The 20,859-nt window shown below is 40.9% G+C and overlaps 2 protein-coding genes across 2 annotated transcripts in view; one reads left to right on the forward strand and one right to left on the reverse strand.

Moving 5' to 3' along the window:
• LOC143029213 (tyrosine-protein phosphatase non-receptor type 11-like) overlaps positions 1-20,859 on the reverse strand; it is a 200,878-nt gene that overhangs the window by 159,538 nt on the left and 20,481 nt on the right. The gene's annotated exons all lie outside the window — the stretch shown is intronic.
• On the forward strand, positions 5,973-8,008 carry chic (profilin chickadee). The gene is made up of 3 exons (XM_076191783.1): positions 5,973-6,220; positions 7,262-7,439; positions 7,561-8,008. Exons 2-3 carry the CDS (start codon positions 7,262-7,264, stop codon positions 7,761-7,763), a joined length of 381 nt encoding a protein of 126 aa, XP_076047898.1. The 5' UTR covers positions 5,973-6,220; the 3' UTR covers positions 7,764-8,008.

Here is a 20,859-nt window from a genome sequence, read left to right on the forward strand (position 1 = left end):
CCAAAAAACTATAACAACGAACATAAAAAGTCAGGGGCAATATTACACCAAAGAATAGTCATAGAGGTGATATGATTTAAGGAGTGTAGCAGAGGGATAAAGAAATTAATAGTAATCTGTATTCTTTTTTGGGAAGATATTGTCTCCAGTCCTTAAAGAATGCAGATGGACTTGGTCCATGGGGATATCACTAAAGTCCCTAAAATATCAAGTGCATAAAACATGCAGTCAGTCTTCTATAAGGCTACAAACATGAATTAGGTAATCAAATATTCATTTCTACCATAAATTCTTGACTTGAAAATATTTGCTTCCTGGTCCCCTACAAGACATAAATTGCTGTGGTACTTAAAGGTAGAGGCAACTGTACACCTGATAAAATCTGAGATGCATCCAGATGTGAAAAGGGAAAGAATGAAGCTATACAAGCTATTTGCAATTTTTCTCCTATGTAATAACTGTATTGTTTGTATATGGTAATATTACTAGTCTATCCCTTTCAATACTAATTAAATTCTTTACTCTTCTTTCTTAATTTACCCTCATTATCTTTCTGTTTTCTATTTAATTTCTATCTCCATGTCTATATATATATATATATATTGCTTCTTCCCCCTTAAAAGGGAGGTAGCTAGTCAAGGCATGCACCCACCCTAACCCATCCCACTCCCATCCCTCACTCATTTGTTTCCCACTAATCTTTTGTATTTCACTTCCATTTTCTATATTGCTTCAATATACACCTAGTTCTCTTAATCCAACACTCACCAACCACCACTTATGCAGATGTTTGGGCCCAGGAAATAAACCCATTTTGGGAATTGGTGGCGATTTATGTCCTGGGCCAATTCCCAAAGTGGGTATGTCCTAGCCCCAAACCTTCACACATGTGGAAGTTGGCAAGTGTTGGATTAAGAGACCTAGGTGTAATAATTCAATATGTAGTTAAATTTTAGCAATATAATGTGCATGCACAGATGGCATAATTGCAAGTGTACTAGTCTCATATTCACTTATTTGCGAGTTCAAATCCTACACTTCTCTCTGATTCCCAGCAGTGACTGTTACCTGCCCCAACAGTCCAAGCACATTGGGCAGAGATGACTGCTTCAGTCACAGTTGTGTGTCTTCCTGGAATATGTTCTTAACCTATTTTCTTGTATCCACATGTACATATCTTTAAACTTTATTCTATTCATGTTCTATGGTTGCCACATTCAACCCTATTCACACTCAGCAAGGATGTTCCATTGCTTTATCTCTTTTCACCTTTTAAGTTTGACTTGTAATCAAAAAGACTACTTGTTCATCAATTGACAGCAGCAATTCTCTAGATGTTTTTTCTTAAGCTCTACACTTGCTACAAAGCCTCAACAAGGAAATTTCACCTCTGAGCTCTATGCTTTTTAAATGCATCAAGAATATGTTCCATCATCCCTAAACATTATACTATAATTACTAGGTAAGATTAAAGCCAATTTCCTACTGCATTTCTATATTTTCAAGCAGAACTATTAACGATATTTCAAGCAGAACTATTAATGATATGTTAAGAACAATGGTATTCACACCCTAAAAAATATTTGTACTTACAACCATGAATCAATGACTAACTACCCTGGCAAAAATAATACTAATAACTGCTGCCTAGTTTCACAAACTGGAAAACAACAGCTCCATAGACATAGTGGCTGGCAAAAATCCTTAGGTTTTCCCACTGATCTCTCTGGGAAGAAACTTTGCATTGTTGTCTGTATTGCACTAGCATGGAACTGTTTCACATCACTGATTGGAAGTAGTCGGAGGAGGGGCACAGCTGCTAATTATCAGCTCTCCAAGTAGGAAAAGGTGTTACAAATACCAATGAAGTTAACATATATCTTAGGTCTAGTCCAGAAACTGAGTGTCTCTTTGGGCTGTACAGTACTTCCTAATGGAAGTGAGGGGGTTGATGAGTTTTGAAAATGGACAGCTCAACTGGCCACCTTGTAGGACCACCTCAAGCAAGTACCCATCACTGGTCTTCTCAAGCAAAAATTAACTGGGTAATCAATATTTGAAGTGGGAGGAAGACAATTCTCTCTGATATCAGTCTCATGGGATCACCATGTGCAGACTAACATCATTAGTCCCTTGCAAGAAATACAAGACTGTATCTGAGATCATAGAAAAGCATTTCACTATACTACACCAAAAATGAACTCAAAACAAATAACTACATCCTATTAGAATTCAACCCTAACTCAACCCACACAAAGTTCCATAGTCAAAATGTCTGCCCATCACTCAAACACTGTATATCCTGTAATGAAGCAGCTTGGGTACACTTGAGAGGTATTAATTCTTTCTTGTCCTGTACTTTAAGGATTTTGTTCAGGCTAATACCACAAAATTCTATTTAGCACAAAGGATTACATATGTGAATGAATAATAATAATTTTTGCTTCAAGTTTCACCGACTGGAAATTATCCTTGCACCCTCCCAAAGATCTTTAAGATTAAACTGGAATGCTGTCTGTATTGCACCAGCGTGGTTCTGTTTCTATGTCACTGGCTTGCAGTAGAAGAAGGGGAGCAGTTACAATATGCCAACTCTCATGTGAAAAGGGTAGAAATACAGTTGAAATCGATAAATATCTTGGTCCCAATATGGAGACAATCTCAGGTTAACTCTCCTATGTGAAAAAGTGAAGGACAGATATTTGGAGCTGATAAATGTGAAAAAGTGGAGGAAAAAAAATTTGAAGCTGATATGAGAGATTAGGACCAGTGCACAGACTCAGTGCCATCCCCTTAAGGCATGTTGATGGAATGTGAAGACGAGTGGCAGGATGATTCTCTCAAATATCCATCTCACAGGACCACCATGCCCAGGTTCCTGTTGTTGGTCCCACAGATACAGATAAAAATATATAAAATCTATAACTTGAATTAAATCTGGCAGTTAGAATTTAATTGTAACACATGTAGCATGATAGAGATTGCCGAGTCAATACAGATTATGTGAAGAGGATTTAAGAAAACTTCTGATAAGAATATCAGTGTATTGTCAAAAATGACTTGGGTACAAAGGTTATCTTAACTTCATAGTAACAAGAAAACACAACTGGGTGGTACAGTAAAACAGGAAAAGTTGTTTTTAATCCTTCATTGGGTAACATATCTTTCAATACATTTTATGCTTTTCCTAACACCAAAGATTATTTTTTCTTTCATTACCCTCTCCACTATGTTATTACTTCTATCTATCCCTTTAAAGGGCAATATATCTTTAAAGTAATTTCCAAGCTACTGCCAAACATTTTATCTATCCATTGGAAGCATGCCTTGTATAATAAAGGGTATACATTTGAACATAAAATTATCAGGAAGTTGTTGGAATAATCTTATACATCAATCCTTACACTCAAAGATTTAATTGATATAGGTTTACTCCAAGAGCATTCTTTTAAATTGGATGAAACTGCTTTGTAGTACCTACAATACTCCAAGAGCATTCTTTTAAATTGGATGAAACAGCTTTGTAGTACCTACAATAATCATACAAGTCAATATTTACATTCAAACATTTAAATTATATCTAACCATCTGAGTGCAGGAGGAACTTGCCAAAGTTGAACAAAATCATTCGGAGGTTCTCAGAACAATTAGAACATGCATATGAGTCAACCTTCACATCTAAAGGATCAATAGAGATACTGAGTTGTCAGAACAAGTACAAAGTCAGTCTATAACTTATAAGGTCAACAACAGGGGCATGCACATGATGATCCTGCAAAACGGACATCAGAGACCTCACTGCCACTCGTCCACATAATCTTGTGAACTGTTCCACTTCCATCTAAAGATGCAGCCCCAAATAGCTAGTACTGGCTCCAGTTTTGGTCCAAGACCTCTATCAGTTTTTATCTATTTTTCTTCCACTTTCACAGGATGCTGTTCCCCTCTTCCTTCTCTTCAACCGGCAACTGCTCCTCTCCTAACAACTGCTGTTGTTGTTGTCATTCCCTAGACTGTCTGGTCGAACAGTTTATTCTCCCTGAGGAATGCCATGGCTGGAACAGGGTTTTCCAACAGATCTCTTATAGAGTGTATATTGTGTTGTTGGTATGCATGAATGTGTACAATGCAGTCTTCCAAAATGTGCTGTATAATATGGGTGAAGTGTTACACCCTGGAGTCATCCAGTCTTTTCTGGTAACTTAGAAGTGCCGGGTAACAGCCTGGACAGGTGGATTCAGTCCTGATAGGGAAGAGAGGATTCAAAGGGATGGATATCAGGGTGTCTGGTAATCTTTCAGTTTCCTATCAGTTGGTGACATAGGTATACTGACATTGACAGGACACAAACAAGTACAACCTTTCTTCACAGAGATCTATAGTAGGGCCCATGGACTGTTAATTGCTACAAGCCAGCATATTTCTAGCTGATGAAAACTGAGGCAACAGTTAAATTTACCGTGAGTAATAATTATCATTCTTGTGAGAGGATTCCTCACATTGTATGAAATTCCATGACACCTGCCACAATAAACATACATATATCAATCTTTTCACTCGGTTAATGAATAAATGCTTCATACTATGTAACTATTGAGTGAGGAATGGTCTATCCTAAGCTGAACAAATTCACCTGGCAGATACCAAAACAAACATACAAGTCAATTCCTGCACTAAGATTCATCATGTTGGTCACTTCCATTTTCATCAAGCTTGTACCAGACAATTTCCCATTGCTCCCTCCTTATTAACATATAAGACGATTTCGATTACCATAGTATGGATACTATGTATTATTCTAGCTTTCCCAGCTGATTTAATTCAAATGAAGGAAATTCTTATACAGCAATCTTCTAATACTATGTGGAGGACCAGCTTCTCTTAGCTGAATATCACTTGAGAGTAACCAGAAACACGCAATTCAATTTTTAAAACCCAAAGGCTGTGACTACGTGTGGGAGGAAATCCCTCAAATCGATTCAAATCGCCTTATGGTGGACAAAATAAACACTGAAATTCAAAGGGGTCAATAAAAGTTTAACACTTAGGTTGGAGGATTTTCCAATACACTGCCAAAATAAATTTTGTTATCAAATCTAGCACTCCGGAGATGAAATATACCATAACAATATGGAATTCACTCACAAAAAGGGGATACATTAAACCTGAAAACAGTGTAAAAGATTCAAAGAAACACGCTTCGTTCTGCTTCGGGTCACCACGGGTTAACCGGTGAACAAACTGTCAACACTACGCATGGGTAGAGATAACGCTTGTGAAGCACTTTAAAAGTTTATTCTGGCGAACACATGACTTGATACATTTGAGTCACCGTAAAGAAGGGATAAGACTTTCGCGACTATCCTTTTCTACGATGCATATTCTACAACCTAATTCTAGCAAAAAATAACATTATTTATTACATGGAGACTTAACAATGGTGTTGTGGGGTTGCAGTATTTGCAAAAGAATAATTGAAAGATCGTGTATTATACCATAGGATTGAAATCTGCAAAGCAGGCATGAAAAAAAACACTTATTTTCTATGCAGTCTAACAGACATGTAGTATCTAGCAATAGTGGTTTACACATGCATGTGCCAGATATCAAGACAATATAGCGATGAACTGTGCTGCACAATGAATAACATAACATGACTCAGAGGGCAGGACAGTGAGCACAATCCCTGTCCTAAAAAGCACAGCTGTAAGCACATACAAACGCACGCACACGAGCGCGCCAAGTCTGAATGGGACATTAAATAATGAAAAGACGTAATTATTCAAAAGATTGAAGCCGTTAATGCTGTGTCAAAGCACTAGGCTCCACCTGGACGCTCAACGTGTTTTGGTGTAAAGCCCACACGACTAATGGCTGCAGTGAAAGTTATGGAGAAATGGTTTCCATGACCTAAATACAAAGAGTCTAAAGTAACAAAAGCATTACTAACATTTAATCGCTTGACGATAATTTAATCTAGAAAGTTAACTGAATAAAATCATAGAACTGAGAGAAAATGAGATCTCTGCATTGGACAAAGCGCTGCCTATCATATCTAGAGATTTCCTGTTGGAGGCGCTGCAGGGCCGGGCAGTAGCCGTGGTGTGCTGCTGAGCCTGCTGGGCCAGTCGCTAGTCCGCCCAGTCATAGCGTACGTGTCGGTGCCGGCTGTCCCACTCCAGCGTACTCGCCTCCCGCCTACCTCCTCACCAACAACAAAGTAAGTCTTGTCAAATCTCCCCCCCCACCCAACACTGCCTCTGTGCACAGGTTTACCCAGAAACAGCAAACAAAATGTGTAGACGAAGTGAAACGAAAACGCCGACGCTCGCCATAGAATAATTGGAACATTCATCCTGATTCCGTTTTGACACCTGGAAAGAGTCGATTTGTGATGGCGTAGCTACGTATATATGACAATCGATGTTATTTCCCTTTTTTTCCTTGGAGGTAGGGGGAATGCTACATAAATAAATACAATAACAAAATGTGTGAAAATCGGTGGTGATGATGAAGGAGGAAGAGAAAGATCGATAGGGGAAAAACATCAAGTATGGAAAGCTGGGATTGGTGTAGAAGGCCGATACTAAGCAGTGACAAGGAAAACACGTATCTGTGAAGATCGAATAAAGGGCAATAGGCTCTTGCGTAAAATGGCGAAGGAAAGGGAAGGGGCGTGGAATGGCAATGAAATGAAAGGACAACTTGCTTATCTTATCGATGAGTACAAAGTCACGCCATTGAAGGGGTCTCTTAGTGTGCCCCTCCTGGTCTACAACACGTAGAAAAAGCCAGTTAGGTCATGGATGCTTAATTTCCATTTATTATTACTGTCTGCTAAGAGGGAATTGCCTCTTCCAGGAAAAAATATAAATACAGTAAATAGCGCACTCCTATGTCCACAGGAGATATGTGCAGATTAATGGAACCCACCATGAATGCCACCAAATTATTGTTCCTGATCACTTGCAATGCAATTATATTTTTGTGTATTAGTTGCTGTGAAAATTCTGAAATTTTACAAGTATACTAGTAACCCATATTAATTTATAGGTGTTGCACATTAATTCTAGTGAATAATTTGCATATAAACACTGGAGGTACAGTGGAAAGAAATATTTCTAATTAACATGTTGCATAATACATATGGCTAGTACATCTAAATGTTAATCCAGAGTGAATATTAGTATTAACACACAAGTATGCAATTTGTTTTTATTTTATTTTTACCCCAAGTGTTAATTCGATTGCGGTGTTGCAGATGTCTTGGGATGATTACGTAAAACAACAACTTCTTGGCACAAAACAGGTGACAAAAGCAGCTATCTTAGGGCATGATGGTACTGTATGGGCTAAATCTGACAACTGGGACATTTATCCAGAGGACAGCCAACGTATCGTCGATGGATTTAAAGACAATGACAAATTAATTCAGTCAGGTAAGAAGTGCTTTAGCACTGGTGATACTAACTTTTACTAGTCTGTAGTCTTGTTACCATAATTCCTACCCCACCAATCCAGCTTTTAGCACTGAAAGTAATACTAAGACTTTGTTTTAAGGCGTCACAATTGGCGGCGACAAGTACATTTACTTGGGTGGGAGCGACGACCTCATCCGGTGCAAGAAAGGTGGAGATGGTATTCACATCATCAAGACAAATAAAGCCATAGTTATTGGACTCTATGAAGCCCCTCTTGTACACACTCAGTGTAGTTGTGTAGTGGAAAAATTGTGTTCCTATCTCAAGGATAATGGCTACTAATTTGATGACCGAAGCACCTGCCACCTGTTCCTAATCAGCCATGGAGGACCTCAGCACAGGGCAGGATTTCGTCTTCCTTTTCCTTTCCACTGTTTTTCAAACAAACGTTTGTTTCCTACGACACATATCGAGGGTTTGACCATTACTAATTGCTGTGGTCTGATTATTTCATACTTTTTTTGATTAAGGTAAATAAGGATTCATATGGTTAAGTGTGATGTAAGCAATAAAGAACAGATCCACAACTTTCTTTCTATTTTCCTGATTGCCACAAGCCTTTAGTAGTTTCTATCTCATTCAGGCTGGAACTCTTATGGGAGATGTTATCCTGTCCTATTTGCTGGCATTGTGGAAGAATTCATTTTGCACCCAATTCCTATTGATATTTTTAGTTTACTTGTTTTCCTACAAGTATTCAGTTTTGGTTAGTCATAACAGCCAAGTTCTAATAGGCAGAAGTGCAAACTTAATGATGGCAGGAAATGCAAAACAATTTCATAAAATTACCTACATATGACAATGTAGAAAATATGTTACAAAATAAAAGTACATTACTTTATCATTTTGTGGGCACAAATTTCCTTTTAGTTGCTTCTAGAATATTCAGATGGCTTGTTTTCAGCGATACCTAAGCAGTAGCACTTTCAGCATTAATTTTGTGCTTGGCTATTAAAGATAATCATTGCATTGTACTATGGATAGCATAATGTTCAATCTAGTTCATCCTAGACCATAGCAAATACTAAAATACATAGCTACTGGTATTCTTAAATTATGAAGTAATTCTGCTGACAGCACATGTTGTGCCAATTCAGTATTAAGATATATAAAGTATTGCATACATTATAAGTGGAACCCTTGAAGCAAAATACTTCAATCTGTACATGTCCACAATATATTTGAGCTAGCTTTCTACGTCCTTGGCAAAATTGTTACTGGCCCAAATTACTTCATCTTGACCTAGATTTCTTTCATTTCTGTGCAGTGGCCTTTATAATCAAGATGTTGTATACGAATCAATGCCAAATTTCAAGGGGAATTGCTGACAGTAAGACATTTTGCATCAAAATTAAAATTACTGAGTAACATTTAAGTCTGAAAATAATTTTTTTTTTTATTATTAATTTATTTATTTATATATATATTTTTTTTTTAGTACTAAGACTACTAATCTCATAAATACAAGTTCATGCTGTAAAACTTTTGCTCAGACTGATGTACAAGCTACTTTTGCATGGGATTAACATGTTGGCCCTAAGTGTAACATTACACTGCCTACAGAATTCAGGCAGCCTAACCTGTAAAAGAATCGAACCATAGCACTTTATAACTTCCTCTGCAGTATATAACAACTAAAATGATACTTGCTTAAATGCTCTATCTTCAAACTCAATCTTCAGTCACACTTCACTATTATATACAGTAATACAAGTCTTAAACCTAATGACATGCAAGCCACAGCTTTCATTTGGTGTTTTTTGGTGCTACAATGCCAGTGGGTTTTCATAATCTAGCTTCCTGCTCTATCTGTTGAGGAATTACTGTTATTTTTCTAAAATAGTTATTGTTAACTGGTATAGATAACTGAAACACTAACTTCCACTAAATGATAACAATTCCCTCAGTTTAAAATGTGTTAAGACAATCTTTTCAATTGAAGCTTGTTTTTAAGTAATTAATGTATCCTACCACTACAGCTATTAACCATTCATTTAGTCATTGCTGCTTTTAATATGTGTGCTGTGGTGACTTATGTGTATCAAGGGTATGATACCATAGGTCTTGCATTGCTACATGGAGAGTTGTAAGGAAATTGTGGTACGACTCCTGCAAGCACTGTATTGCACATTCTATGTGTCTGATCCATAAATTTCTGCTAAACCTGTATGAAATATTGATGTCTACCTATCAGTTGGGCACACTGCACTTTAAAGTAGTTTGAGTGGTTCATTACTTTTCTAAATCTCAATATTCAATACTTTGTACAACTGTAATTGATTACACCATTTATTATTATTTTAGGGGTTTATGCTATGTCTGTAGACACCTAAAAGGAATTATTCTTCAACTGGACTATAAAATCCCAAACACTGTCCACAGTAACACTGCCCAAACCTGTTTTAACTGTCAATACATTTATGCACAAAACTGGAAATTCTGTAAGCCTTTGCACTAAAAATAAAATCTTACAAGACTTTAATTTGCTGTTTCTTAAAATTGAAGTACCTCAAGGCATCCATTGCTATATATGATATACATACAGGTCATACCAAAGGGCCTTTTCCCCTTATAAAGGAGGTGACCAACTCTATGCACATACCCACCCAATCTAACATCCAGTGTATGTAAACCTGTATAATCATCCTTGTACTAAAACCTGTCTGAGAATATGATTAATTTAATATTTAACCTATGTATACATAGGAGAGGGATAAACAACAGGCACCTGCAAGACAGGATATCAGGGAGTTCTCTCCTTGCTGTCCATCTTCAAACCCATCAACTTCCTCATTTAAAGGTGCAGCACCATAAGGATTAAGGATGACACCCTTTGGACTAGGCCAAAGACCTCTCTTTATCAACTTTGTATTTCCTCCACCTTTATGCACAAAGAGAGCTGACAACCAATGACCTAAAAAGAGTCTTACACTAATGCAAAATAAATACTAATCAAAGATGGCTTCCCTGAAAGATCTATAAGAAGACCTGAGGACCAGTGCCAGCTGCTCTGGGGGCTGTAGGTCTCCATTCACAACATTCGAGGCAAGAATGAATTGATACTCACGGAAATTAAAGTAACCTGAGGATCATGCACACAAGGTTCCATTGGTACATCAATCAATCTGAATGTACTACATCCTTAGGAAGTAAAGTAAGTATATTCACACATTTGCTCACTGTAAGAAAATTATAATGGACCTACAAAACTTATTTTCATAGTATAAAACTTTTTCCCTATAACTTAACTTTCTGTGATCAAGGGAGAAGAATCAATTACATAGCTTGGATTACCATACAAACAGCATGTGTACTGTGGAATGATACAGTGATGCCCTGATCAGCAGTGATGCTTCTCATACAAGGGCCCTTTCATATGGCCAGCTATGTGAGAGGGTCAAGCAGGGCCACACATACCAAACATGACCACAGTGCCACAGACACAAATGACTAATCAAATAGGCACCTATTAGGAATAAAATGGAGAATGGGTAGGAGTGTGGACATTCTGAAGCATGCCAATGTCACACGCACATAACCGTGCCCAGAGTGCTAGGTAGAGTTGCAAACATACCCATATTAAATGTTTGGCAATGTTTCCGCCCTGCAAGATGAAAGAGACACCTTGTCGACAACCCACGTTAACATATACCTATTGGCCTTCTTGCCTGCACCACGCGAACTCCTGTATGCCTAACCCACCAATTAATAAACATGTAAATTGTCCCACTTAATTTCACTATAGCACCCTTGCAACATAGTGCAGTGAGTAGGACTATCTTGCAACAGTGAAAAAAAAGTGATGATTTATTACTTGGTGGTGCACACATGAGTGAGTGACAGTAACGTGACGATATACGATTCGGTGGTATGTACATGAATAGTGTTGACAGAACTAGGTGACAATGTGCATGCTGGACTGTGAGTGCAGTGGCATGCTACGGTGTGACATGCTTTCGTAGACATGTAGTGGTGCAAACAAAGGGGCCTTTCATCCCACACCCCTGGTTACTGAGCCTTTCAGCAGAGCACTACCTGTCTCAACCGTGACCCATACATGGAGCAAATCAGACACCATGTGACCCACCAGCTGACTTACACAGGCCACGCCCACCCAGCTGGGGAACATGGAACAAAGATGTGATTCGTGGGATTTGGAGACGGGTGATGTTGACTTACCTGCCCCACCTACGCCCACACCAAATGTGATGTTTTTGTGGGGCAGTTTCACAAGATGAACGGAGAAAGGACAGCAAGAAAATTGACAAAGTAGCGGAGACCATGCAGTCTCTCATAGCCTTTGTTCACATGCACAACAAACTCCCTACCAAGCCTCTCACCGACCTCCCCGTACCTTCCTCCATCTTCCACCTCAGCCCTGCCTGTCACTAGAGTACCACTCGCTTCTCTGCAGCCAGGCAACCTCTCAGTCCCACGTCCATTGCCACTGCAGGCCAATGCACACTTCCAGTCATTCTAGTCATGGCACCATGGCTGGGCTGACTATGCTGCCATGGCCAGTGTTAAAAGAATGCCACATTACATACAACTCTGGTTGTGCTTATCCCTCAACGTTCAGGGGATATTACGGAACTCCCTGGACATTCCCCATGACACCTCGCTCTTGGCTGACATGGCTCAACTGGCTGCAAGCCCATTTCCAGGATGCACAAGCAGAGGCCCTCCGCTGCCGTGACCTGCTCTGATGTAGACAAGAACAAGTCTTTCGACAACTTCTATGGCCACATAAGGAATAAGGCTGAGGAAGCAGACCTGTGCACCGGAAACCCAGTCACTTGTATAGAGGCCCAACTGAAAATGGTGATACTAATGGGCGTCAGTGACGAGGAACTCGTACGATGCCTCAGCTCCCTCGCTGCAAATATGTCACTGCCTGCAGGGAGTAGCGACCAACTGCCACTCAAATGAGGCATTGAGGGTGACAGTTTCAGCTATCCAGGATGACCTGAGCTTATGTTCCGTATTGGCATACAAAAGGGCTCAACGCCTGGCACATGCACCCCTGCCTCAGCAGCACCCCACGCCTTCCCTGCGACCCCCTGTGAATCTTGCAGCTGCCAGCACAAACCCGGGAAACTCTGGACACCTAACAGCACCTGCCACAGCTGTGAGAACAAAGGACACTGCCCTCACACCCCTAAGTGCCCTACCAGGGATGTCCACTGCTGTGCCTGTAACAATAAGGGTCACTGGGAGAAGTATTGCCAGTCAACCAGAGATTGGGACAAGAATCACCACGAGTTGTCAAGTCCCAGCACCACCGCCCCTTCCCCATGGAAAGCTGGTAGCATCTGCCGCCATGTGCCTGATGGCTCTAATAGCTCTTCGCCACCTGTCAACATCTGCATCTGCTTCAGACACATGTCCTCGGTGAGGAACCTTCTGAGTGGTACCACCCGATGGTCCTCTTGGCCAAGAATATGGGCGTATGCATCACGGTGGACCTGACCAACCTCAACTCTCAATTATCACCCCCCCCCCATACCTTACCCACACTGTTTGCAAAGATCCACAGCATCACCCCTTCCGTGAGGTTCTTTACGATGGCAGGTGCCCTTTATGGTTATTGGCAGATGGACCTCACCATGTTCCTTATCCTTTACAGGTGGTACAAGGACTGCTGGGGACCGATGGGTTTTGCGACCACCGGTGACGCCTACTGCCTCCATGGAGACGCAGTTCTGCAAGGTGTCACCAACTGTGTTAAAGTAGTGGATTATATCATCCTGTTCGATGAGGACCTCCCATTTCCACAGGATCCACCTTATGCTCACTAGGTGCTGCAACCACAGCATTACCTTTAACAAGGAGAAATTCACGGTTGCCACCCCCAGGATTAGCTTCTGTGGCTACCACCTCTCCGCTGACGACGACAAGTTCAGGGCCATAGGGGACTTCCCCACGCCCACCTACATGACCGATCTACGCTCCTTCATGGGTTTGGTGAACCAACTGGCAGATTTCACCCTGACCATAGCGGTGACGGCTTAACCCTTACAGCCTCTAATGAGCCCTAAGCGCTCATTAACCTAGACCCCAGATCATGACAAGGCTTTCGCCGACATCAAGTGAGCTCTGTTGTCACTGCCCGTACTGGCACCCTCTGACCCTGCCCTGTCAGTGATACTGCAGACAGATGTATCACACCTCTACAGTGTCAGGTACACTCTACTCCAAGACCACAGTCAGGAGCACTTGCATCTTGTTGTTCAGTGAGGCTTGCAGTTCCTGACAGACACTGAAACCCGCTACGCCACCATCAAATTGGAGATGCTCGCTGCCACCTGGGCCACGTCCAAATGCAAACTACATCTGTGTGGTCTGACCCACTTCACACTGATGACGGATCATCGTCTGCTCATCCCCATCCTCAACTCCCACACCCTGGATGCCTTCGAGACCCCCCGCCAATAGCGGCTTAAGGAGAGGCTCTCGCCCTTCATCTGGCAGCTCTACATCCCAGACACCCTCTCACGAGCCCCAGTCTCCCGCTCCATGCCAGAGGATGTGACTGATTGTGACAAGGATGCCGTGCACGGGGACTACCCGTCGCCTGCTGCTGACACTGACAGCACACTCCAGGAACACTGGGCCACGGCATGGATGGACCCCACCTATGACCACCTGCTTACCTGTGTCTCCTCCGGGTTGCCGTCCAACCACTTCACCCTACCCACCTCCACCCAATAGCCCTATGCCCTTCTGAAGACTCCGACCCCGTTGCATCCTATTCCTAGGTGGAGGACCTGCAGTCCTCATGCACGGATCCCCTCGTCCTGGCTCACAAATAGATGTACTCCTCACGATGGTTCTACGAGTGTGAAGGAAGGGGGGAGGTGTGGCATAGTGTACTGTGCCACCTGCATAAGAGCCGATGGCACAGGTGTACTGTGGCGGTTTGGCCCTCACCTCTTGAGGTTGGGAGGTGGTCCCACTACAAAGACTCTACCACACCAGGACAAGAAACATCAAAACAATACCCAAATATCCATATACCTAGGCCTCAATCCAACACTCACCAATTTGCCCAATTCCTGATGTGGGTTTATGTCCTGGACCCGAAAACCTGCACATGGCAGTTGGTGAGTGTTGGATTAAGAGACCTGGGTGTATTACACACATTCTTCTCTTCCTCCACAACCAGACACAAGCTTCCAGAAGCATATCCATAATCACATCACTCACTGCTCCATCAACAATCTGAAAGATAATACACTGCTGCATACCAGACCCCCCCTGATACCCATCCCTCTGAATCCTCTCTCCTCTGGAAGGACAGGATCCACCTGACCAGACTGCAGTGTGGCCACCATCCAGCTCTTCTAAGCTACCAGATGAGGCTGGATGAGTGCATTGCAGATAACTGTCTAGAAAGCAACACTTCACCCCCATATAACACATTAAGGAAGACCATTGTATACAATCATGCACACCAACAACACAATATACACTCTGTAAGGGATTTGTGGGAAAACCCTGTTCCAGCTATGGCATTCTTCAGGGACACAGGACTGCTTGGCCAATCTAGGGAATCTCAACAATCAGCATCCCCTAACATAACCATGAGTTCACCCTCCATACAAACCCAAACCACATGGGAAACCATACAAGACCTATCTAATCACTTCCAAATTAAGATTGCCATAAAACTGAAAGAGAAATTACAACCCACAACCAAGAGGACTTTCATAAACTATCAAAAAGCAAATTGGCAAAAGTGCTCAGAACACTTTGAAACAGACCAATTCCCATCCCTAGATAATATCAGCAACAAGTAAATAGTAACTGGGTCTTTTTCCTCCTTACAAGGGAAATAGCCAAGCACCCATTCCACTCCCATCCACCACCCTTTCCTCCTCATCTTAGCTCCTCATGGATGATGGGTCATCTCTGTATCCTACCCACTGCAATGCAGCAAGACACAATCCATCCACAGCAAGGCTGCTTCACTTAATTGGCAATCCCCCCCTTTTCTGTGCCTTTATGAAGAAAAAGAGAAGATAGAGAGAAATCTCTTTGGGCTACATCAAAATATCATTCACACATTACCACTCCCAACCCCAACCCCCATCCCTTCTTTGCATCACAGTATCATCTATACGTAGCCATTCTCCACCCACCTTTATCTCCTGCCTTCCTAGCTCATCAGACATTCCCTCTTGTTCAGTGCCCCTTTCGCCCCATCCATCTATCTCATCTTTGGTCACCCTCTCAAGTTCACTCCCTCCACCTCTGCCTTCCACAACTATTTTACTAATCTTTCTTTATCCATTCTTTCCATATCTCCAAACCATCCCAATACTCTTTCATCAACCCAATCTGCCATGTCCTTTCCCACTCCCACTCTCCTCTTCATTTCTTATGCTATCCAACCTTGTAACCCTTACCATACTTCTCAATCATTTCATCTCAAACACATTTAAAGTTTTCCTTTCTGCCTCTTAAATTTCATGTCTCTGCTCCACACAGTGCCATCGGCACAATCATCCCTTCATATAGTCTCCTCTTTGCATCCATTCCCAAATGCCTATTTCTCATGACACTTTTCAATCCCCAAAGGCATTTATTTGCTTCTCTCAGTCTACAATTTACTTCTGCCATTCCCTTTCCTGCCACATGCAAACCCAAATACCTAAAGCTAACCACTTCCTCCAGGCTCTCTTCTTTAAGACTTACCTCCAACTCACTGCCATCCTCTCCCCTTGTACATCTCATCACCTTGCTTTTCCCCACATTTACCTTCAACTTTCTATCGCATACCCTCCCAAATTCCACCACTAACTCTTAACCACTTTGGTACAATGACACCTATGCAGGTGTCATGAGGCACGAGTGGATACATGAGAATACTGGCTCTGGCGTCTTGATTATATATTTTTTGTAGTTGTATACGAGTTACCCCCAGATTCTGTGAACTGGTTTGATCACATTTTCTGTGTTTATTATTACTTACTGCTTCTGACCCAGGGCGGTGGGCAGGGTGCAGGGATGACCCGTCATCCGGGAGGTGCTCAGATGAGAAGGAGGGTGGGATGGGTGTGGAGTGTATTTAGGGATGAAATGGGTGGGAGTGTTTTTATGCCTTTCCCTGTTTGGCTACCTCCCTTGGAAGGGGGAAAAAGCCTTGGTATATGTATGTATGTATTATTACTTAGAATAAAAGAGAACAAGTAATACAGCAGTGACTTTATATTTCATAATGCGAGTAGTATGATGAATTGTACATATGGCAGCCAATGCTGCATGTGAGAATTTGACTCGTACCGAAGTTGTTAATCTCTCCTCTGACCCTCCCACAAGTGCATTGTCATCAGCAAGATGGCAAGTAAAAATTACATACCCAGAGGCTACACGAAAAAATTCAACCCCAACTTCAGGCTAAAGATGGCTTCATGAAAGAAAAAGAAAAGAGAGAAAATGACTTAAAAAAAGAAACAAAATGAACAACTAAAGCAATTAAACAGTAACATCACAAAACAAAATAATAAACAGAATGATAATTGGAAAAAACTAACACACAAAATAGAGGGAAATACATATACCAACAGCTTTCCCCCCCCCCCTCATAAGGGAAGTAGTCAGTCAAAGGCATAAATCCATTCCCACCTATTTCATCCCCACATACTCCACTCCCATTCACCACCCCTCCCTCCCTCCCTCTTTTCTTGGCTCCTCCTGGATTGGGTCATCCCTGCAACTCACCCACTGCCCTGGGTCAGAAGCAATGCAGCAAGAAAAAGCACATCCACAGCAAGGCCATTTAATTTAATTGGCGACCCCCCACCTCTCTACATCCCCTTATGCAGGAAAAGAGAAGACAGGGAGAAATCCCTTTGGGCTGCATCAAAACATCATTCACACATACTCCCTATCTCCCATCCACTCCCTTCCATGCATCACAGCATCATCAATACACAACCATTCTTCACTCACCCCTATCTTCTCCCTTCCTTCCTCAACAAACATTCCCCTCTTTCCTAATGCCCCTTTTACCACATTCATCCATCTAATCCTTGGTTGCCCCTTCATGTTCACTCCTTTCACCTCTGCCTTCCACACACCTTTTACTAATCTTTCTTCACTCATTCTTTATGTGTCCTTACCATCCCAACAGGCTTTCATCAACCCTATCTCCCAACTCCCTTTACACCCCCACTCTCCTCACCTTCTCATTTCTTACTCTATCCAGCCAAGTAACCCCTACCATACTCCTAAGGCATTTCATCTCAAACATGTTAAAACTCTTCCTCTTTTATGTTCCATGTTTCTACCCTGTCGGCACAATCACTCCTTCATACAATCTTCTCTTAGAGGGAAAGATTGGCAACAGAAAATGCAGAGAGAAGTAAAAATTATCAAAAACTCAAAACTGAATTCCCACTCCAGTACATGTGCACCCATGAAGCAGCTGGAGCAACCCATGAAAAAATACCATCACTTTAACACCAATGCAACATTATGAACACGCACTTCTCCAAAACTAATTTCAAGCACACTAAACCTGAAATACTTAAAATTAAACCTGACAATTAAGCTACAAAAAAAAAAATGAAGATCCAGGCAAGATCTCAAACATCCACATCAAACACCTTGGCCAAACAGCCGTAAGAGCCTTAACTGATATTTTCAACTACTGGCTAAACAACATCCCAAACATCTGGAAAAGGGCTCACATAATACAAATCTTGAAGCTAAACAAACCATCCAACCAATCTCACTACTATCTACAATATCCAAGCTGATGGAAAGGTTGGTTGCAACAAGAATAAAATCAGAAATGCCTACCTCCCTTAATCAAAATTGTTTCACAGAGGGCCATCACCAGAACTACTCACAAACATAACACAAGTACTGGAAGGAGGGAAAAAAAACTAACAAGAACATGTATGGTTGCTATTGATATAAACAGTTTTTGACGAGGTCCACCAATACTATCCCAAAAGATCAGAGACATATCCATAACAATGACAAGAAATGGTTAACCAACTTTGTGGGAGGAAGACAATGCAGAGTAAACCAAAATCTCAGGTCTATTTATCTGTCTATACACCAAGGGCTTTTTCCTCCTTACAAGGGAGGTACCATTGCCATGTCAAAAAGCAAGTACCCACTCCCACCCATTTCACTCCCATCCACCACCCTTTCCTTAATCTCATCTTACCTTCTCAAGGATGAAGGATCTCTGGATCCTGCCCACTGCACAAAAAGAATATACAATGGAGTCCCTTAGCATTCAACCTCTTCATGAGTGATCTACCAACTCCTAAACCACAACTAAATACCAATGTTCTCTCACTTGCAGATGACTTGACAATAATAACGCAGTGGAGTAAATGCAAAATAGCAGCAAAGAACACCCAAGACTACTTGAACAAATTGGAACAATAACTCAAAAAAAGCAGAATGGAAACTTCACCTCAGAAAAAACAGTAACATTTTTCACTCCAGACAACCATGAAAAAAAAACACACACATACAGTAAAATTAAATGACCAAATTAGAAAGAAAAAAAAAACAAAAAAAATCTGGGTCTAATATTTGATACTCAAATGATATTCAGTTCACACATCAAGGACCTGACAGTAAAAATCACAAAGAAAGTAAAGCCTATCAAATTTCATCACTGCCCAACTAAGATTAGGTTACAGATCAGTGTGGCAGGTGAACGAGACAGGGGGAGTGCCATAACATTCATCTTGTAAACTGCATGATTTGCCCAATGCATTACTGCCTTGAATGTCCCACAGTGGCTGACTTACTCCCTCATAGACTATATGTCATAAATGTATGTAAACATTTGCTTGATGATGACCATTTAGATGCACTGCTATGTCACCTGCATCTTGGTGGATGCTGACTGAAATTCTCTATGACATGGCATTTTTGACAGACAGAGATTTGAGGTTTGCCATATGTAATTTTCACTTGATGTGTCATTGCTATATTAATAGTACAATATTATTGTAATTACCTTTCATTTTCCTATATTGTTATCTAGAGCTACATGATGTTTATAACTTTTTTTTTTATGTTAAGGTCATTTTAGCAGTGCTGAATATTAACAATACCTTATCTCTCATATACTGTCATTAACTGCATAATATGTATAACACTTTATTTCTGGGGTTTCTTTCAACCTTGATTGTTGTACCCCTGCCTCTAGAGATTCTACAATATTCCACTTCAGTCAAACAGTGTGTCCTGTAAGTCACAAATATTATGTACACAGCTACCTCTTAATGTACCCCTTTATCTCTTAATCCAATACTTGCTAACTGCTACTTGTGTAGATGTTTAGGCCCAGGATATACCTATTTCAGGAACTGGCCCAGGATACAAAGCACCATCAATTCCTTAAATGGGTTTATGTCCTGGCTCCAAACATCCACATAAATGGCAGTTGGCAAGTGATGGATTAAAAGACCTATGCATACCAGGACTGTCACTCACTGAGCATAATAAATTAATTAAAATAAACAACCTACCACCTAAACCACACAAAAAGTCCACATTGAGACAAAGATTGTCTAAACTGGAACTACCAACCCTGGAACAAAGAAGAGAAAGAGGAGATCTATTGGCCATTTACAGAATCATGAAAGGCATGAAAGTCCTTGACAGAGAAGACTTATTAAAGTGGGATGAAAAAAAAAAAGGACATGAAAAGAAACTAAAAAGGGATAGTTATAGAAGATATAAAAAAAAAAGTTTTCCACATAGAGTGATGGATGTCTGGAACAAACTGGATGAAACAATAGTGAGTGCAAGCACCATACAAAAATTCAAGAACAAACTAGATGTTGCGAGATACAAACACAGGTCACTACGAGCATAGCTCCTCTTCCAATATCATACAACTAGGTAAATACACAAACCTATATAACTAAACAAACCCTTCAAAAAAGATCACCAAACTCAATACTCTAATAACAACAATCCTCAGACATAAGTCCAATAGGGAAAACCCTTCCACACCAGACAAAAACCACATTAATACACCTGTGACCATGACACTATCTGGCATTATGACAATGCCAACATAGAATAGGCCAGGTCACAAATTCAAACTGCTCCAAGTGGAACTACCACACAGATGGGACAGGATACCTGATACTGCCATCCCTGCACTATGATTGACATATATATATATATATGTCAATCTATATGAACACAAGAATGACATAAAAGCCCACCGGACATCAAATTCTCTTGTGGTTCATATAGACAATTTTGGCCACCTTCCTGACTGGGAAAATACAGAGGTACTCCACAAAGGGCTAAGAAAGCAAGAAAGAAAAATAATTGAAGCAGCATACATTACTTCAAAACTGTGCAACAATCATAGAGGAGGATTCAT

This window comes from Oratosquilla oratoria, chromosome 10 (assembly GCF_046742065.1).
Source record: "Oratosquilla oratoria isolate Oo_2021 chromosome 10, ASM4674206v1, whole genome shotgun sequence".
In the NCBI taxonomy this organism is placed as follows: Eukaryota; Metazoa; Arthropoda; class Malacostraca; order Stomatopoda; family Squillidae; genus Oratosquilla; species Oratosquilla oratoria.